Below are 26991 nucleotides of genomic sequence, written 5' to 3'. Positions count from 1 at the left end.
TCTGCTTTCCAAAATAATATTGATTATGCTAGTCAACTCTCATGCTCCCTTCCTTCTCTTCAACATTGTCCGTTGAAACACTGGATAAGGTTTCACAAGTCCAGTCTCTCTGTGGTCTTTAGTATCATAGGTAGGTATTAGGCTATCTGACCGTAGGCATTCATAAGCCTAGTCGGAATGTGTTTGCTTTCGCCACCCCCTTAGATTAGTTCCCTGTGCCTCTGTCCAGCAGAGCCACTGAAGTGATCCCTGGGGTAAACTTTGTTTCCCATCCACTCGTCAAGGTTTCTCTTGAAGAGGGTTAGCGCGGAACTCTGCCTAATGTAGATTGGAATCTTGTTCCAGAGCATGGGAATTCTCTGGGACAGGAATCTATTCCTCCAGCACGTCCTATTTATTGTTGTGGTGAGGTTTAGATCCCTGGAGAGTGTGGCTCGAGGGAATATGGTTTTCTTTAGGTGGAGCATGTCCATCAACTCTGGGTTGGACATGGCCTTGTATGTCAGACAGAGATCACTCTGAGTAGGCAGTATGCAACAGAGTACAGCTGGAGGTTTCTTCAGTCAAGCTGCATTGGGCATCTGCTTGAGGCCAGTGATCCTCTTGGTGAGGTACTTCTGTGGTCTTTCCAGTTGTTGCAGGTATCTTGTAAGGTACATCCCAAATGGGGCCATTGTACTCTATGATGGGTCTGATGAGTGATGTGTAGAGGGGCCCAATGACCTCTTTCAATCTGGATGCAAACCCTTTTGTGATTAGGTGGGCCACATAGGATTTTCTAACCACTTTGGATATGTGATTATCACAGGAGAGGTTACTATCTACTTGAGTCCCCAGATCCCTTATTACGTTGACCATATTTAGGGGGCTACCACGTATGTGGAAGTTTGTGGGTACTTTGTTTTTTCCAAAGGGGATGACTATGCACTTTTTGGCATTTAGCTTGAGGCCATGGTTTTGACACCAGGTATCTGTCTCAGCGAGACCCTTTTGGAGGATGTCTGTGCCAGCGGGAGAGTCAATTATAGCCCCTAGTTTGCAGTTGTCTGCAAATTTGGTCAGTCATAGTCCTCCTGTGCTTGCCTGTACCTCTGAAAAGTATACACCAAACAGAAGGGGTCCTAGTACTGAGCCCTGGGGAACACCACTTGTAACCGGTTTAGAGTCAGACCTAGCTCTCGCAACTCTTAACATGTGAATTCTGTCCGTGAGCCAGTTGGCAAACCATCTCTCGTGATGTAGGGGTTTATGTTCAGGCTGGTGAGCTTGTCTATAGTACCCGAGTGGGGAATGGTGTCGAAGGCCTTTGCGAGGTCTAGGTAGGCTGTGTGGACCACCTTTCCCCTGTCTGCAGCCTTGGTAACTGCCTCAAAGAAGTCCACCAGGTTTAGGAGGCATGATCTGCCCTTAAAGCCAAAATGGGTAGGGTCCAGTGTTTGGAGGTTCCCAATGTCTCTGTTAATGAGATCCATAGATTTGCAGACCAAGCTAGTCAGGCTTATAGGGCGATAGTTCCCAGGGTCTGTTGTGGCTCCACCTTTGTGGGGCGGAATAACAGTTGCTGTGCACCACTCTGTGGGCACGTAGCCTGTGGAGAGCCTGAGTTTAAACAGTGTGTTTAGGTGAGGGGTTAATTCATCTTTAAGCTTGTGTAGGACGCAGCCTGGTACACCATCCGGTCCCACTGATGCTGTGTTTTTGGCTTTGGAGAGGGCTCTTTTAACCTGAGTGTCTATGATTTCAGGGGGACTACATTCTCCTGGCATAGTTATGGGCCCTTTTGGGGGTGATGTTTGCAATGAACCTGTCTGCCAGGATGTTTGGCTATATCAGTTGGTTCAGTGTATTTTGTGCCATTCTGCACTAACTCCGAGCAGATCTGAGAATTGCCACTTAGATTCTTGACATAGCTAAAGAATGCCTTGTGGTTATCTTTGGAGTAGAGGGGAATTTTTCTTTCGAAGCTAGCCTTGGATGATTTTATGAGGGGACGTAGTTTCTTGCTGATACTGATCAGGGATGCCATCCCTTCTTGGGATTTTACTCTTTTCTGTACTAGTTTCCTCCTCCTATTGTATAGCTTGTTTATGGCAGGGGTCCACCAGACTGGTTTCCTTTTCTTGGGGGAGTGAGTCTTGGTTTTGTTTGGGATAGCACGATCCATGCATTCTTGTAGGTGCCGGTAGAGTGCATTAGTAAAGGATTTTGCAGCTTGGACAGCGTTATCCTTTAGCATGGAGGCTTTGAAACTTCCCACCTTGGTCTTAAGTAATGTGAAGTTTGCTTTTGAAATGTTTTCATGGTGGTTTCTTTAACCAGGGATGGTGGCGGAATGTGGATATCCAGAGTGATTAGTTTATGGTCGGATCTAACCAGCGAGGGGTTGACCTCCGGTGTGGAACACCGGTCGCCCATGTTGGTGAGGACCAGGTCCAATATGTGGTCACCTCTGGTAGGGGTGTTGACCAGTTGATCCAGGGCATTTGAGTTTATAAATTCTAGGAAATGTTGAGCAAGGGAGTTTGTACTTGAGTAGTTCTCCCAGCTAATGTTTGGGTAATTGAAATCACACAATATCAGGGTGTTTGGTAGGACCTTTATGTTTCCCAGTGTTTCCAGGAAGGCGGAGTGGGAGTCCTGGGACATGGTAGGTCATCTGTAGCAAGCTATAATTTGAATAGCAATTTTGCCAGTTGTTAATTGCATGTGGATAATCTCTGAAGCATTGTGCTGTGCCACTAACCTGGAGGTGTGGGTAGCCTTGATGAATATGGATACTCCCCCCCGCCTTTTATATTTTGGTCAGGGATTTGTGGCCGAAATGTATGGTACGAGTTGTAGCCTGGTAGTGCTGGGTTGCTCTCTGGAGCCTTAAACCAGGTTTCTGTTACTGCACATATATCGATTTTCTCCATACTGAGGAGTGTCTCGAGTGCATGCATTTTGAGGTTTAGACTTCTGGCACTGAGTAGCATTACCCTCATTTTTTTGTTACTTGTGCTATTTACGGCGGTGGGTTTGTCTTTTGAGTCTAGCCTTAAAAAGGCACTATGGAGGTGGCAAGAGCCCTGGCCAGTATTCGAAAGCCTAAGGGTGACAGGTGCAAGCCATCTCTAGCGAAGCAGTGTGGCTTGTCGAGCATGTCATCCCAGGCTGAAAGACACTGGATCCCCTTTGAATGACACCAGAAGCTTAGCCAATTGTTGAAATTGATAATTTTTTTCTCTATACCTTGATATCATTCTTGGTGAGGGCAGGATGCTACTCAGGGTCAGGGTCATACTGGCCTGGGCTACGTGATCAGAGAGCTCCTCCATGTCTCTTCTCATGTAGTCCAGGGAGGTATGGCTCAGGTCATTCACATCAACATGGACAATGACAGAGTCATATTTGTACTTGTTCTAGAGTGACCTGAGTGCTTGTGTTATGTGGTGGATCCTGGCACTCAACAGGCAGCTAACAGTAACCTTCTCCTTGTTCAGCCTAATGAGTGGGATGTCAGTGTGCTTGACTATAGAGTCACCTATTACTAGTGTGTCGGGTATGTTATTTTGCCTTAAGGGCTGTGATTGCATGGCATACTGGTTTTGTGAAGTATGTGGTTCATGGTTTGTGTTGGGGGGGGTGGAGGTTGCTTGGATGTCTGCTTTGGAGGTCTCTGTTGCTTTTACAGATTTTTATTTAGAGCCTCCTAGTATGTTTTCGGGTATTTATGTGTCTTTTTTTGCCGAGCTGCAGTGGTGCAGCAATAGCATTGTTGCCTCACAACAAGAGGTTCTCCAGTTTGATTCTCAGTGGAAGTGCCTTGTGTGTGGAGTCTGCATGTCCTCCCTGTGGTTGAGTGGCATTTGAAAGACATGCGTAGAATGGGGGTGCTTTCGTTGAAGGTTGGGCGTCGAGCTGGCACCTCAGCACCAGTAAAAATCTACTGCCAATCATTAGCGGACCGGAGTTCCGCTGTGGTGACCCCTAACCAGGAAAAGCCAAAAGAACAACAACGTGTGTTTTTTGCCAGTGCTGGTTTCACAGGTCTGTGTGAGACTGGTGGTGTGATGTAAGTAATTCCCTTCACCTCTTGACTGCCTGGTCCAGTCCTGGGTTGAGAGGGCTTGGCCTCCAGTTTCGCTGTATAATTGCATCTCTCGCATGTATTAGTGTTTGGTGGAAGGAGGAAAGTGTTGTGTTTGTACATGAGGCAATTGTAACATTGCCTCAAAATGCCCAGATTCACCAGTTGGACCGGAGTGTACACCTGAAAAGTACAGTTTTGTACCTACCATAAATGTAGATGTTCGAAGATCCACATTGCTGCAGTCCTTACATATAAACTGACATCAGGACGTCAGGGTACAAAAGCGCATGACCGACGTCATATCCTCAGTCTTTTCTTGCCCCAGATGTCAGAAGGCCCTAAAAAGAAAGGCCAAAACCAAAAGACAGCAAAAAACCAACCAACCACCCCTGCACTAATCCTATTTACAATATTCACAACCCAAACCACACAACCGCCTCTAACTACAGAGGGAAGGAGGGAGGGTAAGGACTGCAGCAATGTGGATCTTGAACATCTACATTTATGGTAGGTACAAAACTGTACTATGTTCTTCATCTCACATTGCTGCAGTCCTTACATATGGGTAGAATCCCAAAGCAGAGGTAAGGGAGGATGGCAAAACTATAAAGCATTAGGAGCTGCCAAAATGCCCTGAAAATTGCAGTGGCAAAACCAGCCCTAGATTTAGAGTAAAGTGGAAGGTGATAATGCTTAGAGAAAGTATGCACTGAACTCCAAGTAGCTGCCTCCAAAATATCTTTAGTTGCCAAAAAGCTGTAGAAGTGGCAGTAGCCCTAGTGGAATGAGGCCTAATCCCAGCTGGAATCTCCTTACCATGATGGGAATAACAGAAAGCAATACAAAACCCAATCCACTTAGAAATAGTTTGTTTTGAAACAGGTTTGCCCTGAGAACCCAAAGCAAATGAAACAAATAACTGCTGAGACTGCCTGAACCCTTTAGTTCTGCTCAAATAATATCGCAACTGCCTGTGTATATCCAAAGTGTGCAAAATCTTTTCCCCTTTATTTTAAAAGTAGGCAAATGAATAGTTTGGTTTAAAGCCACACTAGAAACCACTTTAGGCATAAAGGAAGGATTAAGATACCCTATCCTTATGGAAAATTAAGAAAGGCTCAACCGCCATAAGGGCCTGTAATTCAGAAACCCTTCTAAAACAGTCTTCCATGATAAATATTTCAACGTAGCTGCAGGCTCAAAAGGTTGTAGAGTGAGTTTCTCCAACACAAAATTGAGATCCCAAGCAGGAGTAGGAGCTCTAATGGGGTCTTATATTCTTTGCCCCTCTAAGGAATTGTTTAAACAAAGGATGAGAAAACAATGGTGGGTCACAGTCATAGTGAGCAGAAATTCCTGCAGCATGAACCTTAATAGAGGAGAAGGACAAACCTTTGTCCAGTAACTCAGTAAGATATTGAAGAGCCACACTTAAATTAGGCTTAGAAACATCAAATTCCTTTGCTGTACTCCAAAATAAAAATCTCCTCCATTTATCTTTGTACTAGGCTTTCTGGCCTCCAAAATAACATTCAAAACTTGCTGTGGAAGCTGAGACCCTCCAGGGTTTAAAACAGAATATGCCAGGCTGTTAGATGTAGAGAGTGAAGTTTGACATTGAGTAAATGACTGTTCTCCTGAGACAGCAGGTGTGGAATCAAGGCAAAGGCCATGGAGGCTCCCGCCAGACTTCTCAGTAATGGGTACCAGTGCTGTCGAGGCCAATCTGGAGCTATTAAAATCATCTTTGGCTTGTCCTGTCTGACCTTCAGGAGTACCTTTGGGAGGAGAGGCAGAGGTGGAAAGGCATACACATGAAGATTGCTCCAATTGAATGAGAGAGCATCCACTTTCCAAGCTGTGGGATGAAACCTTTTGTGCAAAACTTTGGCAGCTGGTAGTTTAGTGGAGAAGCGAACAGATCTATGTCTGGAGTTCCCCATAACACTGTCAATTTCTGAAACACATGAGGATCCAATTTCCACTCGTGGGGATCCATAATTTGTCTGCTCAACACATCTGCTAAGGAGTTCTGTGCTCGGCAGAAACCTTGCCTGAAGATTTAGCTGTAAACTGAGAGCAGTCTCCCACAAAATCATTGCTTGTCTGCATAGAGGATAAGAATCCTTGCTTGTTGATGTACCACATGACAGTTGTGTTGTCTGTTAGAACCAACACCTGCCCTGGAAGAAGTAAATCCTTGAAAGCTATTAATGCAAATTGGACTGCTAACATCTCCTTCAAGTTGATATGTAGATGTTGAGGTCTGGCAGGCCACGTGTCTTGTACCCACTTTCCATTTAGATGAGCTCCCCAAGCTTTGTCTGAGGCATCTGTCGTTAGAATCTGACTTCTGGCCGGGTCACAGAGAGTCCCTTGTTTAGGTGACATTCCTGAGCCCACCACAAAAATTCCTTTTGAATGCAAGGTATTATCTGAATGACAATGTCCATATCTTGGCAGTGCTGTGTCCATACATTTTTGAGATACCATTGTAGCTTCCTCATATGCAGTTTGGCATTGGGAAGCACCAGAATACAAGATGCCATGAACCCCAAGGCTTGAAGGACTGTCCTTGCAGTCAGCCTGGACTGATGAGACAATTGATGGAAGTAAAGAGAAAGAGTCTTTTGTTTGTCCGGGTCAAAAGGCCATCTGGGATGCTGTATTCAGTCTCACACCCAGAAAGCACATGTCCTGAGAGGGTACTAGACTGGACTTTATTTACAGAATACCCCAGGCATCTTAGCACTGCTATCACATACTGTAAATGATGAAGAAGTTCGTCCTTTCCTTGGGCCAGAATCAGGCAATCGTCCAAATAAGGATAGATCTGTATTCCTCTTAGCCTGAAGAAAGCTATCACTGGAGCCAGAACCAGATAAGCCAAAGGGCAATGCAGAGAACTGATAATGAGAAGTCCCAGCCCGAAAACGCAGATACTTTCTGCAACTGAGCCTGATAGGAACATGAAGGTAAGCCTCCTTGAGATCCAGAGTCACCATCCAGTGATCTTTGCCCAGCAGAGGTAAAAGCTGTTGTAACGTCAACATTTTGAACTTGGGAATGTCCAGATACGAGTTGAGGATAGATAAATCCAAAATTGGTCTCCACGTGTTCCCTTTCTTTGGTACTAGGAACAGGCGAGAATAAAATCCTAGGCCCACTTCTGGCAGAGGGACCCCTATTTGAAGTAGCAGAGAAATTTGTTCGTGAGCCTCTAGTCTTTGCTGAGGAGCATGCCTTTGAAAGGAGGCAAGGTATGGAAATAAAACTTGTAACCTCGGTGTATGATATCCAATACCCATTTGTCTTGGGTAATCAAATTCCAATTTTCCTTGAAGAGTGCCAACCTTCCTCCCAAAGGAGCTGCCAGGCAAGAAGGATCTGGCAGCTGAAAAGGTAGGTCATTGGGCCTGTTAAGGACTGGCCCCTGCCCTCACCAAGATTGTGCAGGTGAACTCCCTGTTCTAGGTCTGAAAGAACTCTGAGCTCTGCCCTACCACGCCTAGATCTACCCCTAGACTGAGAATCATAAGAAGGATATGTCCACCCCTTAGCAGGCCAATTCCTACTAAACTTTGGAGGCTGTACTTGCAAAAATCTTTAACAGCCTGCATGGACTTAGCCTTGTCTTCCATTTTCTTCAAGACTGACTCCACAGGTGAACCAAACAACACATCAGACTGTAAAGGAGCATCCAAAATCCTTGTCTTAACATGGTCAGATAAATTCTGATCCCTCAGCCATGCGAGAACTGAACCAGTGGCAGCCACCCTAGATGAGGCCTGTACAGCATCAAAACCACATTGTAAAGAATGCTTACCCACCTGCTCTGAAACATGCACCAAATCTTGTAACTCTTTACACTCAATGCCTTAGCATCCACCTTAGACTTCAATTGAGAAAGAAGATAGTTTTGATATTTCAACATATGAAACTGGCAATTCAAAGCCCTCATAGCTAGGGTAGAAGATGTATAGACTTTCTTTCCCCATCTATCCAAAGCTCTGGCCTCTTTATCTGGAGGAACTGGATTTTTTACAACAGAGGCCTTGACACCCTTAGGTCCCTGACTAACAGTTTCTGGGTCCGCCCTAGGACTCTTATAAAGATATTTATGAGCCTCAGGCACCCTGTAAATACTATCCCGGTTTAACAGGAGCAGGAGGCAGAGAATCAGGATTAAGTGAAGCCTCTGCAAACACATCTTCCACAACATCCAGAACAGGAGGTATAGCCAAGGGCCTATGCTGGGGCAAAAAAAAAAAATTTCTGCCTTTCCTGGAATCAGAGAAGTCCTGACCTTCCCACTTAAAAATGTTCCCTCATGGAATGAAGAGTCTCTGAAAAGAAAAATCCTCTGGAGGAGAAGCAGAAGGAGTCGAATCATCTGCATCAGAATCAGAAGGAGAGTACTCCTGCAAGTCTTCAGCCGAAGACTCAGAAACATCCGAAGCCTGCTCAAAACTCCCCAACTCTGGCTCCACCCTAGGCCTCTTATCAGGGGGCAAAGAACCTCTAATCAGAGTAATCAAATCTTCTGCCATTTTAAGCATGTGCTTCTTGGGCACAGACCCTGCTGCACTAGGAGTGACACCAACAGAAGCTAAACCTGGCCTGCCTCTGGGAGAAGCCTTGGAAACAGAAGGAGAGGGCCTAACCACCCTAGGAAGGGAGGGGAGTACAGTAACTTGGGAAGCCCTTCAGCCTGACCTGCCTCCTGAGAGGCCACATCCTGCAATATCAAAGTCTCCCCTGGGACTCCAGAGAAGCCTCCGTGGAACCACCGGTTCCACTGAACCGGCGTCCGAACGGACGACTCTTCTGCCTGGGTTTAACTGCTTTGTCTTTGCGCTTTCTTCGAAAGCGCGCGGGAATCCGGCGGCATATTATAATTGCACCGCTTCCAAGACCAGCCTAGCACAATCTAACAATAGTGCGCTTATTGAACCTAGCACAAAAGCGACACCCAACAACGTCGTGCTCAGGCCCCAAACAAGGAATACACAAAGAATGATAATCCCTATGCGGTATCTGCTTCCCACAAGAAATACAGTTATTCACTTTTTCTGACATCCGTAAAACACTGAGGCAAGAAAAACAAAATATTGCCAACTTTGATTCGGTCTGAAACTCCGAACTCGAAAAATTTCAGAATGCCGAACGGCACTTGCAACGCTGCTTCTGCATCGGACCATGCGGCAAAAAAGACTGAGGATATGACGTCAGTCATGCGCTTTTGTACCCTGACGTCCTGATGTCAGTTTTAGCCTTATACTTTGGTATTCGGGCCGACCGAGGACAGCGGACTACCCCATATGTAAGGACTGCAGCAATGTGAGATGAAGAACATCTGCCCTTTGGAAGAAATGCCCATCAGAAGAACAAGAACCAGAATCTCCTTTAGTTTCATAGCTCACTTTTTGTTGGACAAACATCTGTATTTCCTCCTTAGCATGTACTTCATCAAAAATTATTTTGTCCCAACAGGGAAGGATATCTTGAAGACAGATGTGCACAGCAGTTTACATTTGCTCCTCAACTGACTCGTGTACAATGAATAATTACTCACCACAAACATTCTGCTGTCGCCCACATTTAGTACTTTGTCCTTCTGCCACAGTTTTGTCAGACTGACTTCTGCTGGTAGGATTGCATCTTTACTATTAAAGGTCCAGTTGATTTCTCATAGCTAGGTTTGGAGCATACACAGTATGTGCCCTTTCAACTAACTCCTGCTGTGGAATACTAGTTCAGTTTTTATTGCTGCTTTCATAAAATTAATGTAATCTGTTCCTTCCAGCTTCTCTGGTATAGCTGAAAATCTCAAGTTTTCCCAATGTTTTCTGTCCTTTAATTCTATTATTTCTTTAAATATCTCTTCCTGAGCAGTCTCATATTCAGCCAGCCTTTTCTTCATTTCAGCCTCTGAATTTTGCAGCTGTATCACCTCATCTGAATATCTGTTTAAAGCTTCTTCCATTTTTTTCCAACTTTCTGTTGTTTGTGTTTATATACTCCCATCAGTGTTTCATTTTAACCAGGTCTGGGTGCAGTTGTCTTCCAATAGGTTACTGAACTTCATGTCTGGAGATTCCATCACTTTTTGCTGAACAGCTGCAGAACTTTCCCCAATCAGTGTTTCTTCCTCACTTTTTGAAGCGGATTTTTTCCACGTCCTCTGTACTTCTTTTTTTCTTAGCATCCACTTACTAGTCAGTTACTGAAATTTACCCATAAACACAAGTCTACCATCCTTCTCTGCTGAGTTTCTGCTTTCACAGCAGGAGAGCTAGAATTAAGTAAAAGAAATTTGGAATATCTACTGCAAAACCCAACACTTTATTCCATAAAGAAACAAATAACCACCAGTTAATGCTTAGGTCTTGTATAAAACAACCTTAGAGCCTTCTTCAGACTGAGGTTAGAGTTCACCATTTTTAAACATACAAAATTCAGTCACATGACTTATTAAAAGTGACATCATACATCACGTTTCATTCCTAAAAATACTTGCATAATATTTATAAAATCCATTAAACCAAACCATTAATAAAAAACAAATTTACCCTTAGTGTTTCAACCCTTTTCTCTTTAAATACATAATAAATTCTTCTCCTCAGTCTGAAGAAATGTCTAAGGTTGTTTTATACAAGACGCAAGTGCTAACTGGAGGTGGTCTGTTTGTGGAACAAAGTGCTGAGTTTTCCAGTAGATATTGCAAATTTCTTTTAATTTTGGACTGGTTATTTGTTTTGTGCTGCGCTGGAGAAAATTTTAGTTTTACACACATATATATATATATATATATACATACACACACAAATATTATGATTCAAACTTTCACAATGGTGACATCTGTAATGTCAAAGTAAAACTGTTGAAATATGTAACATCGAAACACAGTGCATATGCTCAGCAGATTATGCTGGGGCAGACTTAACCAAGTGTTTTTGCAAAGGGAGGCAAGCCCCACTGTGCCCCCCAACCCTACTAGTTATACACAACAACTCAGAAATCACAAAATCCTCAAGGAAAGGGAATATTCCCTCCTGCGGACTGTTTATCTCATGCACAAGTCAATCATCTGTTTCTATCAAACAGATGTCGACCTACTGCCAGATTGACTATGGGTAATGTATGTGCTGTATGCATGTATATCACAAAAATACAAATTCTACTCTGCTAAGTTGGACTGAGATAAAAGAAACGTATGTGTTCTTGCATTATTTCTGACTACATATTGTCCTTATAAGGACAGTGTTTCCAGTACAGAAATTAACTAACTTGATTTTTTAATTGTGAAAAATACCAATGAGCAGAAATTTATTTCCAGAACTTACAGGAAACCCACTTTTTCCAACAGTTTTCTTCATTTTCCAAACCACCACCAGTTTCATCAGAAGAAAAGGTTGGTTGAGGGGCTGATTTGGTTATCCAGGGTTGAATTACAAGATCATTTTAAGTAGGAGATGGATAAGTATACTGAAATGTTCAAGGTTAGAGGTTATCCTGATGGGTTACTGATGGAAACAAAAATTGCGAGATTTAGAAAGCAGTGTGATTTTTACCCATCACTTTTCGGCTTCGGCAGAGGGTTTCAAGGAGCCAGCAAGAACCATTGTGTTGACTGCAATGAGAACATAGACCATGCAATGATTTTAAGGTTTGGTAGTGATAGTAATATTATACAAAATACAATTAGAAAGAACTGGAGGATTATTGAAAGGGATGGAGAAATGATTAACAACCTTAGGCACACAGCCCCATTTTAAATTAGAGGGGCATTTTAATATTAAAGATATTATTGAATATGAAGGCACAAACAAAGGATTCAATTAGGACATGAACCATCAGGAATGAAAAAACATGAAGTGTGCAGTTGTTGTGCATATATACATGAGAGCACTTCGCTGAAACTCAATACATGTAATACTGAGTTTCGACTTGACTACCGTTATGACTGCAAAACTAAAGTAGTGGTATATTTATCATTTTGCAATCACTGCCACTGTTATGCAAGAAAAACTAAGCATGCCCTCAAGAAGAGGGTATATGAGCACTATAACAACATCTCAAAGGCTAACACAAATACTGCTTTATACAAACAGGCTTAACTGCACTCAAGGTAAATTGTTTCTTTTTTTCATTCTCGAACAAGTACATATTAACAGGAGAGGGGGTACATGGGAAAGGAGACTTAAATACAGAGAACTATTGTGGCACGAGACTGAATGCTGCTGTTTATCCTGAGCTGAGTGATCATATATCATTAAGTTCTCTGCTTAAATTAAGAGCAGCTAAACTATGAGGGTTGTCTTACTTGTGCTTCTTTCCACCTGTTTATTTTATATGCCTCTAGTGAATTTAGTCATATATATATATATATATATATATATATATATATATATATATATATATATACACACACACACACACAACACACACATACATACAAACACACAATCTTTTTAATGTATATATTACAGTTTTTGTGGACAGAATTTTGTTAGACTTTTTGGCAATGGATTTTATTGGGATGATGTTACAATGTTGCTGCATATTTAAAAAAATTAACATTTATTCAAATTAATTTAAGTAATTGATGGATTAACTGATAGATTTTTGGCATTGGTTGTTTTGGTACATGTGATTAGTCAAATTGTTTATTTAACCATTTTATTGCTAAGGCATCACTGCTCTGATGAAGTCCAACTTTGTTAACGGACAAAAGCCCTTAACTTTGTGTTGCATATTTTTTTTTTCATTTGTATTAAACGGATTTCCTTACTTTTGGGCTACGGAAGTGGTGTGTTTTTGGCAATGGCCTTGCCAACACCTTGTTTTGCTGTGGGTTTTTAGTTGCTTTTTCGGGGTGAGCTCTGTGTGTTTTGGTGACTTGATTTTCTCCATCTCCTTGTCTCCATGTAAACAGGAAATATCTAGCATCTCCTGCATTTTGATAAAAATAACATTTGTCAGTAGCATATTTTGCAAATAAAATATAAAATCCCTTACCTGGAGATTTTGCAAGTGATGCATGGAATACTGAAAAGTTAATTAAAGCATAGGAAGCCAGGAAAAAGTTTGAGATTATCGGAGCAATGACATTCAGTTCACCTATGAAACAAAAATATTGAAAAAGAGAAATCACTAATCAGCATTATCGTCTGCCTTCTTTTTGTCAGTTTATTACTATATTTTTTGTCCATAGAGGAGTACACATCAAGTACAGCAAGTACAGCCTATGGACATCTAAAACAGGTACAGCAACACAGTAAACAGAAAGCAAATCACTTGACTAATACACTAACACAGTAATTTACACAAAGCATTTACAGAAAATTGCAGTCAAGTTATCCACACCAATGAATAAGTGAAAATCAAACTGAAGAATTCAGAGAGCAAAGTCAATAAAGCAAATGACTTGGCTAGGTGGTATACCCTTCTCAACCTCAGAGGACAACAAAACTGGATTAAACTCAAAATACTGGGGACAAAAGCCAAAAAATAGGGGCAGAGTTTAAATACTGTTCTTATAAACTTAGAACATTGCCAGAATAACATTTTGTGTTAACATATATTTTAGAAGAATATGAAGTATCACACTCAAATGTCTATCCATTTTGTGACTTTAGTAGTCAATTATTTGTAAAAATTATGAGGAACAGATAAGAGGCAAAACGTTTTCAAAAATCTGAACAGCTGAGAAGTGTGCCAGGGCAGTATTCTAAGGAAATGGAAGGGGAAGTTCCTGAGAAATTTAAGGAGATCAGGAAGCTGAGGATTGAGAAGGGCACGATGTAACACATTTAAAGAGTTGGAAGCTATGCTGTATGAGAGGATAATCCCTCTCCAGAGACAGTTCATGTGCAGGGCATTACTGGGAGCTGAAAAGAAGGACTTGGCCCCTGAAAAGGTGGACAGATATGAATCTGCTACAAAAGCAAGCAGTGCATGCTGCAATCCTTTCCCAAATTTGAGAAGCAATTGCTACTAAATTTGGATAATATCCAAGATTCTGTCTGTAATCAGAGAGCTTTAAACATGTTTAAACCCTTAATAAATGTAACCCCAGCAGGAAACACTTAAGCTCATTAACAGTAACTGTAAGGTTACATTATTTTGTCTGAAACACTTATGAAGGTACCAAATACTTAAAATGTGACAAATTTAAAAAACAAATCAAAGCTATTCTTTGCTTAATTTATCCACTGAAACAGTGTAGCTGCTAAAAGTGGGAAAGAATACTACTCTGGAGGAAAGTGCAACTTCAAAAACACATACAGAATATGACAATAAATTTAACACTTTAGCCATTACCTTAAGTTTTCGGCTTGTAGATTTATTCCTATATTGGTCCCTACTGGATGCCAGTTAAGATGTTAAAGTACAACTTGCAATCCTTCTGACTACCCTAAATATGATCAGAGTTTAGCTTATTTTGTGCATAAATTAAGGGATCCTCAGGACAGACCCATACAAAATAACAAGGGATGGAATGCTAAGTGAAGCTAGCACATACTGTTCTTGGTTTATGCCTCCCCTTATCCCAAAACTAAGTACTACTGATCTTTCCTACTGGGCATAATATTTTATATTATGGCATATGCTAACTAATAACATGTATAAAAGCCTGAAATTTATATAACTAGAGAAAACTGTAAAACACTTATCTTGGGAGCAAAAAAAAAAGAATCCTTTCCACCCCCCAAGCAGACTGTTCATGGTCCACGACAGGGGGAAATGACACTCCTCTCCTATTAAACAGAATCTGCCACTCACGACCCCCAACACTTCGAGCCCAGGCAATTGCCCCCTTCCTTACACCCTTATCTACCCATACACCAGTCTTTTACCTTTGAAAGGTGGAAACACTACAGAGTCAGGTTCTCAAATTAACAACTCAAAACAACAAATTCAGATATCAGTAAAGCTGTTAAGGATGAAACAAGTGGATTAGTTGGTGGTTGCAATTCATATTTCAGCAGAGAGACACAAAAGTGCTCAGTTTCCTTAACTCATGCACCTGCTTCCAGTAAAAAGGAGCAGATGATGTGCATTCAAATTGAGAATGGTTCTCACCCCTCCCTCTGCTTACTGCCTCAGCAAAGAAAAGTGAGATGAGTGGCCTGTTTCACTCAAATTCAGAAACCACTTTCAGGATGAAATCTGAATTATTCCTAAAGAACAACCTTTTGAAAAATTACATATGGTTCCTACATGAGGGTGGGGTTTGCAACTCCGATCATGACAGCAGAGGTGACTGACACCAGAAAATGCAATTTCCAAGACACTAACTTCAATATCACTGAACCCTCCAGGTTTAAACAGAAATCATATCACTGAACCTCCAAGTTTAAACAGAAATCAACAAGCTCAACAGTCATAATATGTAATTATGAATGTATCCCTCTGATGAACGTATTTCTATGTATTTCACTTGCCACAGTTTAATGTATGACACTGTAATGCAATAATGTGTGGTACTGATGAATGTAATGTGTGGCACTGTAATGCAGTAATCTGTGGTACTGATGAATGTATTTCTATATGTATTCAATATGTAAAATTTCTATTTTCTGTTGGAGCTTTTCTCCTCGGGCCTCCATTGAAAATGAGCATTTGTAACCCAGTCAGACAAACCCGGTCAACAAATATAAAATAAATAAATAAATATCCCATGAATGGGAAGAGTTATTTAGATGTGAGCCAAGGTGCAGCACTCCTTTGAGAAGTACTTGATAAGCCTCAATGCTGCCATGCAAAAGGATGTGATATGCAGAAGTAACTAATACTGGTGTCCTGACAATGCAGTAATGGAGTTCCCAATTCTACTAGCATCTGATATGTCAAGGTAACCTGCAAAATGACTGACTGGGGAATACTGTATACTGTTCTGACAAAAAGGAAAAACTCTTGCTCAAAGCAAGTAAGTCTACCAGGTAAGAAGGGATTCCTAGCTGCCATCGCTATGCTCCTTAAATGAAGAGATCTGCTGCATTCAGAGGCTCTACAGCAGATGTTAGTACCCAAGGTGGAGCCAACTGTCACCATAGCCATAGAAACCCCTATGCTAGTACTGTGACAATTTCCTATATCAATGGGTGCATCAGTGCTTGAAGCCACATCCTCTGCCACCAGCGGTGTATTACTGTTACTCCCTCTGCACCAGCAATGTATTACTGTTACCCCCTCTGCCATCAGCGGTGGATTTCTGTTACCCCCTCTGCCACCTGCAGTGGATTACTGTTACCCCCCCCCCCGCCACTGAATCTATGAACAGCATCTGATCAGTAGAAATGGCAAGAATGACTGAAGAGGAAACAGCATTCTTCCAATTGTCTAAATGATCATTCTCTGGAATGTCCCACTGCTAGACAACCCACTGTAGAAATTTCCTCTAAATCCACAACTGCAGGACAGAAAAATGCAACCACTATCATCTACTGCTCTTTTCTGTTGCTGAAGTTCAGATGAGAATGTTTTCCACAGATATCCCTTTTCTCAGTTTAAGGTTTAATGCATTTAGAAATACACCTACTAATGTACCTAACAGCAAACAGTATTGCATTACAAAAGATTAATACAGTATCAGTATACGGTATACTGATACTGTATTAAACTTTTGTAATGCAATCCACAAACTTGACATTCTACTTCCATATGAACAGCAAGCCAAACACTGCAACAATGAACATACTATTCTAATATCTGGGAATATGCTGACTACACTCCTTCAGTCACCATGTGGACTACTGCTGTGGAACAAAAAAAAAAGATGGATTGTTAAATCACGTCTTTCAGCCTTGCAATGGCAAAACCTGCATTATTTACTTATTTATTGATGGATTTGGTATCTAGTCTGATTGTACTCAAAGATGCTGAGCAGAAAGTCTTGAAAAAATCAAACAGTAGCTGTCTTATACAAATGACTGTTTACTTGGCATGAAGGAAATAATCACTTTGCCCGAATCCCTTGTCCATGTGATGCAATGCTTCAGTTGAATGACTTCCTGTCAAGGAGTCATCCTTCTGAAATAAAACTAACTTTAATGCTACAAGACAAACTATCAAAATATATACATTCATCTCTAAGGCTCTAGTTGTAGTGTGGTTTAACTGTGCTTATTTGATGCAAATGAAGCAAAGTGAGTGAAAAAAGGTGATTCTAGCAGTTTGGAGCTGCCACAAGGTTGAAATTTACAGAGTTTGTTAACTAAAATATGATGGGCAGCATGGAAGAACTGCTTTAATGTCAGAAATATGTAGATTTAGTAGCAATTTATTCAGCTATATTAACAGGTCTGTCAAAAGAATGGAAGTGGAAATAACCAAGTTCTCATTCTCACCTTGGAAGTAATGTTGGAACCTTAAAGGCTTTAATTGTGGCTAAGGAAGACCGAAGCAGGTGTAAAAGCCTATGATTCACAGGCATTCCTGAAACGGCTGAGAGGGTGAATTATGTGGAGGTCATGAAATATTTGCTGGTGCAATGGACTGGTCTTCTGACAGAAGAGATGGGAATTGACAGAACCTAGAGCCCTACTATAGTTTGCTTTCACACCTTTAAAATGAAAGTTATATACTCACCATGACAACAGATCCATGTTGCCTTGTTTTCATTCAGTTCAACCCTTGTGTTATTGGATCCAACCTCTGAGCCATTAGAAGTTGTGGATCTAGACCTGCGACTCCTCACCTATTCATATTCCCTCCCTTTCTCCAAACACCTTAGACCGAGTCTTGTCTAATTATCAGCTAAAAAAGTTGCTTATTATTTCATAGAATGTAACACCTAAATTCTACACCAGAATATAACCTGAAGAAAACCAACAAATGAGGTTGCGTAATGACAAGGCTGCTGGTTAGGTCTATTCAAATAGGAACATCAGGTGAAAAAATTAAGAAGGGGGAAATATGAAGGGATATTGAACCAAATGAAAAGATAACATGGCTCCATCGTTATGGAGAGCACATAACTTTCATATCAGACGTTGTCTTTTTTTGTCCTTTTCAATCTTTGGGACAGATGTCCTAGCTGCTGTAAACCTGGGAGGGGGCAAGGAAGTATGTTCCTGAGAATGATGGAACCAAAAGATGCAAAGGATCTTGACTGTACATCCATCTTGTAATGAGAAAAGAATGGTAGCCCATATTTCATCCTTCCGAATGCCATACAATAGCAGAAGTAGCCACAAACTTTGTTGAGTGAACTCTTGGTTAAAGACGGTCCCAATTTTTTTTGTATACAAAGGCTATGCAGTCTGACAGCCACCTTGACAGTGTGACTTTAGAAACATTTTAGCCTAGCTTGGCTTTAGAAAAAGCTACAAACAGCAAATCAGATTTTCTGAAATCTTTAGTCTTATGGAGATAAAATCTAAGCTGTCTGTGGACATCTAATAGATGCAGAGTATATTCTACTTTGTTAGAAAATCTTACAAATTTGGGAAAATTAATGGTTTGATTAAAATTCACTTTAGATTCCACTTTTGAGATGAATGTAGGATCTGTTCTCAAATAAACCTTATCCTTACGGAAAATCAGGTAAGGAGGTTTAGAAGAAAGTGCTTGTAATTTGGAAATCCTTTCAGCCAAAGTGATGGCCTCCAGAAAAATAGTCTTAAAAGAATGTCTCCTGAAACTGCTGGTTCAAAGTTTTTTTTTTTTTTTTTTAAACACTTGAAGCATAATAGACATGTCCCATAGAAGAATAGTATCCCTTATGGGAGGTCTCAATAAGAAAATTATCTTTAGAAAAGCATTTGAAATCTTTTATTTATTTTTTATTTATTTAACATTTGTTACCTGGGAAAGTCCGACTTGGAACGGGCCAATTTTCAGCGGAGGCACAGGGAGAAATGCTCCAGACACGTCTTTGTAACGTGGGAGGAATCTGGAGCACCCGGAGGAAACACACACGAATGCAGGGAGGACATGCAAACTCCACACAGAAGGCACCACAGCAGAAAATCGAACCTGAGAACCTCTTGCTGTGAGGTGACAAGTCTACCGCTGCACCACTGTGCCATCTATTGTGCCCAGTATGGAAATTGGAAATAGCTAGTTGTCCTTCGATTGTTGAAAGCTACATTCTTTTTGGAAAAGGTCTGACAGTAAGTCTAGAATAGAAGGCAGAGGTGTAAAGTTATCTATCTCCTTAGCAGCTGCCCAGATAAAGAACCTCTTTCTGGTACTGAGAGGCTAACAAAACACGAACCACATGAGCAGAAAGCATGGAGGAAGACATCTATGTTTATGGTAAGATTTTACACAACTATTCTATGTCCTTCTATTCCCACGCTGCAGTAGTCATAACATGACGGAGAGTACCAAAGCTCATGAAAGGGAAACACAGAAACTCTCCTCAAAACAGTACAGGATTGCCCTGGCAAACCCTGCTCTGGATGTGGAGATGCCATCCAGCTTATAATGTTTGGTAAAAGTGTGGACAGAAGACCATGTAGCTGCCTCCATGATGGAATCAGTGCCCAACCTCTTGAAAATGGCCCCAGATGAAGCAACAGCCCTAGTGGAATGAACTTTCACCAAGGAAGGAAGATTTTTACCATGGAAAACATAGTAGAAAGAAATGGCCTTAGACATCCAGAAAGATAAAGTTTGTTTTGACATAGGCTTTCCCAGCACCCTGGAGTGAAAAGAAACAAAACGTTTCTCTGATTTCCTAAAGGACTTTGCTTTATCCAGGTAAAATTTGAGTTGTCTATGCACATCCACAGTATGTAATATCCTTTCACTGGAATTTTGAAGTGAGGGAAAGACGGTAGGTAAATTAATAGACTGGTTAAGAGACAAATCATTAACCACCTTGGGCATGAAAGAGGGGTTAGTATGCAGACAGACCCTATCTTACTGGAAAATAAGGAAAGGTTGAGATACCGTTAAAGCTTGGAGTTCAGACACACTCCTAGCAGAAGTGATGTAATGACTGCCCTTGGCTAAATGCAGAAGGGGGAACCAGTGATGTCTTGGCCAAAAGGGGGTCACTAATAAGATTTTGATTTTTACTGCTGAATCTTCAGCAGAACTTTCTGAATAAGCGAGAAGGGGGAATTTGTAAAGAAACATCCCCTTCCAAGATGCTGAAAGGGCATCCAAATGCCATACCAGAGGACCTGGGACTCTGGTACACAATTGTGGACGTTTTCTGTTCAGAGTGGAGGCAAAAAGATCTAACTGAGGTGTAGCCCACTGGTGGAGAATGTCCAGAAACATCCCTGTGGAGCATAAATTTGTGGGACTGAGTCATGGACCTGCTTAGAGTGTCTACCTGAACATTTTAAGCTGAAGGAATGTAAACTGCTTGTAAGGCGACTTTTGATTGTGAAGCAATCTCTCAAGCCTGAAGAGCCAACCTGCAAAGCAGATAAGACTTTGTTCCCCTTGTTTGTTCACATAGCAAAGAACTGCGGTGTTGTCTGAATAGTTTCAGGGGCCCTGGGCTGAGAAGATTGGACAGCTTGAAGACCAAAAATCAAAATCCTCATTTCCTTGCTGTTTGTGTGTTCCTTCCTTATAGAGAGGGCCCAAAGTCCCTGGACCTTCAGGTTTCCCCAAGGTTGTTCCCCACTCCTGGTCTGAGGTGCCTGTGAACAGCTCCTGCATAGGAAGAGGAGGCTGCAGAGGGAGAACTGGGTTCAGTGAAATTTTCTTAATCTACTACTGCAGTTCTTTCTTCAGGTAAGAAAGAAAAGGAAGAACAAAATCCAGGGGATGTGCATGCTGGGACCAGAGAGATTTCAGACACCACTGGAATTTCCTCCTGTGGAGTTTGGCCAAGGGTGGCATGGAAATAATGGATGCCATGAATCCCAGAAGTCTGAGAAACTGGCTGTAAAGGGAGCGAGTGGCAGGAGTTGCTAAAAGAGACTGCACTTTCTGAAGGGGCAGACATGCCATAAAATCTGTCCTTAGCCTGCACCCCAGGAAGACCTGGTCCCAAGAAGGAGTGAGGGAGGATTTCATGTAAATGACAGTTAACCCCAGGCTTAGAAGCAAGCTAATGGTTGTGTGGGGATTCTCTAGTAGAATTTCTGGATGAGTTGCTTGAATGAGGAGGTCATCCAGGTAAGGCTAAACATGGATTCCCTGAAGTCTGCAAAAGACAATAACAGGAGCCAAGTATTTTGTGAATACGCATGGGGTCATGGAGAGTCCAAAGGGCAAAGCAGAGAACTGAAAATGAGATTAAGTAACAGAAAAACAAATATTTCCTGAAAAGGGGATGGAATGGGGATATGAACATGATCTTCAGAGAAACCAGAAAGGCCTGAGGCAGCAAAAATGGGAACAAGGTTTGGAGGTAGAGCATGCGGAAGGTGGGAACCCGAAGAAAAAGGTTGAGGTGAGACAGGTCTAGGATGGGTCACCACGAGCAGTCCTTCCTGGGAACTAGAAAAATCCTTGAGTAAAAAACTCTCCCTGTTTGCTGGGAAGGGTCTTCCTGAATTGTTCCCTGTAAAATGAAGTCCTGAAGTACCTGAAGGAAAAGAGAAAGCTGGTCTTCGGAGGGTTGAAGGATACCCATAGAGGGCTGAGGGATACCCATGAAGGGTAGAATGGACTTCCAAAACATCTAATATCCATTCTGGACAATTGAAAGCACCCATCTGTCTGTAGTAATGTTTGCCCAAGAAGAAAGGGAGTGTGAGAGCTGGTGGGAAACAGGAATATTAGTAAGAATGGGCAGGTAGTCACAGACAACCTGGTTTATCTGGCAAGGAGGGCCTTTTGAGTAGTGGCAGGCTGAATCCTGGAAGAACTTTGTTTGCGTGGCCCTATCTTGGAAGTGGAAGGGGGTACAGGACTCTTTCCTCACAAAATGTACCTTGGAAGAATACTTCCTGTGGTACTTAGTAATTGGGGACACAAAAATGTGCTCAAGTTCCTGTAATAACTTCTCTTTTCCTTGAAGAGATTTGAAACGGGCAGCAGCATTAGCTCCAAAGAGAGCAGAATTATATAGAGAAGTATCCATAAGTGTTGCCATATCATCAGGCAAGGGCTGTAATGTCAACCAAGAATATCTGCTTCCAGGGAAGTAAATAGTGTGGGAAGAAATAGCCAGGGAATTGTTATGGCTAGGCTTGTATAGGCCCTAGGGCCGATAGCCTAGTAACAACCTATGAACCTAAGGACCGAGACAGATGCAGATGACCTGGCAGACACTTCAGCTGCATTATAGCTGCACTTTACTGAATGACGAGTCACTTGTGAAGAGGCTGTCAAGAGGAAGGAGAGCTGAACCTTGACTACAGAGTCTGGAAGGTCTGACCGCAGCTGTGAAGCCTTAGACAGCATGGCCAAAACATATTTGGAAGTATGTGTTTGGTAATTAATGGACCGAAGGCCAGTGTAGATGAAGTATAGACTTTTACCCAGTCTCTCCATCATCTTACTGTTTTTATCATATGCAAAGAAGGAAGTGGAAGGCAAAAGTTTAGAAGGTGCATCTGCAGACAGAGATAACAGGATCTGCAGGAGGACATTTAAAAAGAAATTTACTGCCCTCTGGCACCTTGTAAAATCTATCCAGCCTTTTTGGGGCAGGAGGTTGAGTCAGGTGCCTTGGCTGCTGACAAGAAGGCATCCCAAAAGGCAGGCAACACAGGGGGCATACCTGAAGGGGTGTCAATCTGTAAGAGATCATAGTACCTCTTCTGCACCTCAGACTTGAGAGCAGTCCCATTTAAAGAAGTCTCTCATCCTTGAAATGGCTTCTCTGAAAGAGATGTCCTCCTCAGTACAGTCAGTACGATTAGACTCTACTTCAGGAGGAATCATAACCCAAAGAATCTGGGTGGAATAGGCAAGAGACTTATCTGAAGAGGAAACTTCCTCTTCAGAAAGCTCCTGCTCCAAAGACGATCTCCTTGGAATTGAAGTGGGAGAATTTGGGGAAAGAGAAACAGTACAGGAAGGTCTCAAAGCCACAAAGGAGTTAAAAATGCCCTGTGAAAAGGCCTGCCAGTCTGAAGTAGGGTCCTGAGGAGGTAAGACATGCTTTAGCTTTCATTTCCTTTTAAGCGGAGGACCTGCTTTAGGCTGAGAGGAAGGGACCAACACAGGCCTACCCTCTGGCACAGATGTTGGACTCTCTTCACTAGCTATGTACAGAGAAGTACTTTGAGGGGAGTCTGAAGAGATGAGCTGTGGTTCCCCCTTACCATCTTGACAGGGCTCCTACAAAACCTCTCTGGATGTGTTAATGGCAATTTCCTTAGCAGCCTCCGAAGCAGTACCCACTGCAGGAAAAGAGCCAGTAACCATATGGACTTCTGGGCCTTCATCAGCCTCGAAAGAGACGTCTGAATTCAGAGGCGCAGCCGAAGATTCAGGCCTAAGTTTTTTCACCTTCTTCAGAGGCTCACCGAATGGACCAGACAGACACTCCATAGCAAGTGCTAGTCACTTAAGTCTCTGGTTCTCCAGATAAATATTTAAGACGGACAGACAACTGCGGAGCATCTTAGGGACTCCTAGACAGAACAGACACTGGTTGTAATTAACTTTGTTTGGAATCTGTCTTCCACAGTGGCACTTGTCTTTCTTGGATGACATGAACCTCAAAAAACAGGCAGAAGCAAAAAATGAGTGCAAGAAAAAAAAAAACAACGGGGCATGACCTGAAAACAGCAATCACTTGGTGATCAGACGAATGAGAGAAGATGGACTGTTGACAGAGAAGTTCTGAGGATAATGCAGGCGGACGTCACTTTTATGGCTGGCTTATGCTTCCTGCTGCCTTTGTACAATGCCCCACATACCTTTCAGTAGTAAAAGTCTTTTGTATACTGGCCGACATTCTGGTCACCTAGGCAGAGAATCCCTCATGTTACAAATATTGCAACATAGCAATGGAAGGAAAATCATGTAGTTAACCAGTAAAATGAAGCAAGTAGTGTCAGAACAGTCACCAAAAAACTCCAGAATGATAGACACCACTGCAGAAACACCATAAAACAAATCCTTTAGTATAAGACTTGCTTTTTCTACTACAGAATTAATTTTATGGTGCTTTCTACAGTGGTGTCTACAAATCTACGTAGTTAGCTTCAGCATCTTTGGGTCCAGGTGAGGCTGCCCGGATGGGGGGAGTCAGAAGGTTTGGACTGTTGCCCAGGATGGACATGGATTAGGTCAGAAAAAGGGGAACCACATTAGCCATGGACAAAAAAGGAGCAATGAGGGTTACTTTGGGTATGCACCTTCTTGCTTTCTGAATGGACTCTTATAGGAGGACCTGGGCCTAATTATGGGCTAGAGTGTCTCTCGGTGATCGACCCTGTCGAGGGATTAAGGAAAAGTAACTGCTGCACTTGTAGTTTACCAAGCAAAAAGGCTGCAGCAAAAAAGCTGCAGCATGGTTGAACCCAGTGGCTGAACATTTGATTTGCCATTGGCTTCAGTGACCATTCATGAGACAGAAGATGGATCTGTTCAATTTGTAAGGCAACATGCTGATGTCCCTGGAATATGCATTGACAGAGAAAGCGATGGGACTACATCACTCACTGCCCCACTCTCATGGCCTTTCAGCATACAGGATATAAACAGGTTCCGCCCTGCTTGTTGATGAACCACACCCCATGTTGCCCATCTAGATGAAAATCACACCCCTGAGGTGAGTCCACTGAAGAACTCTCATGCAGTATCAAGCTAGAGGAACTAAACTGCTGAAGCTATCAAGTGCTAGCAATCAAAGGAAATGTCTTGCAGGAGGCAAGGGACATTAAAGAACTTGCAAGGCTGTCTGAAGCAGAGATGCAATCCAGGAGCTTTGGGAGAGTTGCTATCTAGTTTCTCGTGTTCAAGTGGCATCTGATGAAGTCTATTTGCTGTGTGGGTGTCGGTTTGCTTTTGGAGTGGTTGACTGTGATCCCCAGATGTTGTAGGACTTGAAGAAAGAAATCCCACTGCTGAAGTAGGAGATCCCTGGTAGGTGCGTTGAGGAGCCAATCGTCTAACTATGGGAATACTTGAAACCTAGCAGTCAGATATGCTGTGACTACTGCCATGCATTTGGTGAACACCCAGGGGCAGTGGTGAGACCTAAGGGCAGTGCTGTAAATTGGAAGGTTGGCTCCCAGATGGAAATGGAGAAATCTCCTTGATTGCTTTGAGTTCTTGATCTGGTAGTAGCATCTTGCAGATCTAGAAAGCACATCCACTCGTCTTTCTTCAAAAGAGGTAGAATGAACTGAAGCATGATCACCTGGAACTTTGTTTTACAAACAGATGGAGATCCAAAACTGACCTTGGGTCCCCAGTCTTTTTTGGAAATAAAGAGAAGCAGGAATATACTCAGGATTCAAATTGGTCTGGAGGGACCTGTTGGATGACTTTTTTCCCACAGCTTTAAGACTTATGCTGTTGCAAATTCCATCTGATGAGCTGGTACCATGGGAATCCTCCTTTTCTTTAAGGAAAGGGAAGCAAAGAGGATTATATAGCCTCTGATGACTATACACGGCACCCAGGTATCTGATGTGATGTCCTTAAACAGGTTACCTCACAGGGACTTGGCAAGCCCCTTAGTTAAGTTCCACTAGAAAAGCATCATGTGGACCAAGTAGTTCAGTGCTCTAAATGTGAAAGTCGTCTGAAGCATGTGTCTGTTTTCCAAATCTGTCCAAATATCTCGATTCCCTGTTACTAGGATGAATACATTTATTCTCCTCAGAGTGTTTCTTTTCATTGGCTTCCACCACAACCATGGCATTTACTAGTGGTACTTATCTCCAGTGGGCTCTGTCCTTGGGTGCTGCCAAAATCTTACCCTGTTTCTTAGGTATTGGCTCTGCCATGTCAGGATTCTTCCAAGCCCGTTGAGCTACCAGGTCTACAAGTGTGTCAGCAGGTAGTACCACCCAGGATGTAGAAGTGCCAGTTCCAAAAGCCTTGAGGAACAGACTCCTGAGAGGAGGGCATATCAGTGGACCAACCCCCCACTTGCTGTTTTATTAATTCCAAAATGTCACCAAAGGTGAGATCTTCAAAAGGGGATCTTGGGGACCCATTCACATAATTCAAGTCTCTCTCTTCAGTGTCATATTCTGAAGAGGAACCTAAATGTCTTATCTTACATGTCTGTTTCCTAGGACCTTGCCTCAATGCGACTTCTGGAGATGGTTCCCAGCCAGATAGGGAACTGATGTGGATGTACCAAGTGTGATGTAATGTCCAAAAGAGGTTGGCACAGAGCTGAGCACATAGAAAGCATCTCTTCTCTTAGCCTAGCAAGAAGCCTTTCAAATGCCAAGACAAAGATCAGGGCCAAAGACACTTCCACACCATCCTGGAGAGATGAAGAGCGAGCCCCCCCCCCCCCACTTGACTCTGATCCAAAGTTACCTAGTACAGAGGCTTCAAGTGAAAGACAGGGTTCTGAAAGTTTCTGTATTGAATCCACATCTTGAGCTCTGGCACCAGTGCTTTAGCTTAGAGACTCATCCTAATCTGACAGATTAAAAGAAACAGTTACAGTAGACAAGACTGTCAGCTCAGAAGTAGCTGCTCCTGCAAGACTCATCTCTGAGCCTCAAATCCGAAGGACAGACTGGAACAATAGAAATTAGTAGAGGGGTTGTTGGTGCCATTCTTGGAATGTCCTGTGTGGACTGAGCAAGGAGAACACCTAGTTGAATTTGCATCTGAAGGAAACTCCACATCATTCTGTCAATATCTGCATCAGTAAGACTCCTCAACGACAGAAAAGGTGAGTGGAGCTGATGACTCTCCAGCTCTGGCAAAAAAGTGAGGTGGTGACAGTGACTGGATTGAAGGGGAGTTGGATTCATCAATTGAGAAATCTTTGGTGCTGGACCCAAGGATCCTGATGGGACTGGAGACCATTTCCTAGACTTACCTGACTATTTTAGAAGATTTATCTG

The 26991-nt window shown here is 42.4% G+C and overlaps 1 protein-coding gene across 2 annotated transcripts in view; it reads right to left on the bottom strand.

The window, feature by feature from the left end:
- SLC12A2 (solute carrier family 12 member 2) overlaps nt 1–26991 on the bottom strand; it is a 2115502-nt gene that overhangs the window by 762593 nt on the left and 1325918 nt on the right. For both annotated transcript variants that reach the window (XM_044060802.1, XM_044060801.1), the window contains exon 13: nt 13094–13195. In XM_044060802.1, the coding sequence (XP_043916737.1) occupies nt 13094–13195 (102 nt within the window). The remainder of the gene's footprint in view (nt 1–13093; nt 13196–26991) is intronic.

This window comes from Protopterus annectens, chromosome 2.part0 (genome assembly GCF_019279795.1).
Source record: "Protopterus annectens isolate FY-2018-M chromosome 2.part0, PAN1.0, whole genome shotgun sequence".
NCBI classification, from domain to species: domain Eukaryota; kingdom Metazoa; phylum Chordata; order Ceratodontiformes; family Protopteridae; genus Protopterus; species Protopterus annectens.
This window is presented reverse-complemented; position numbering and strand designations above follow the sequence as displayed.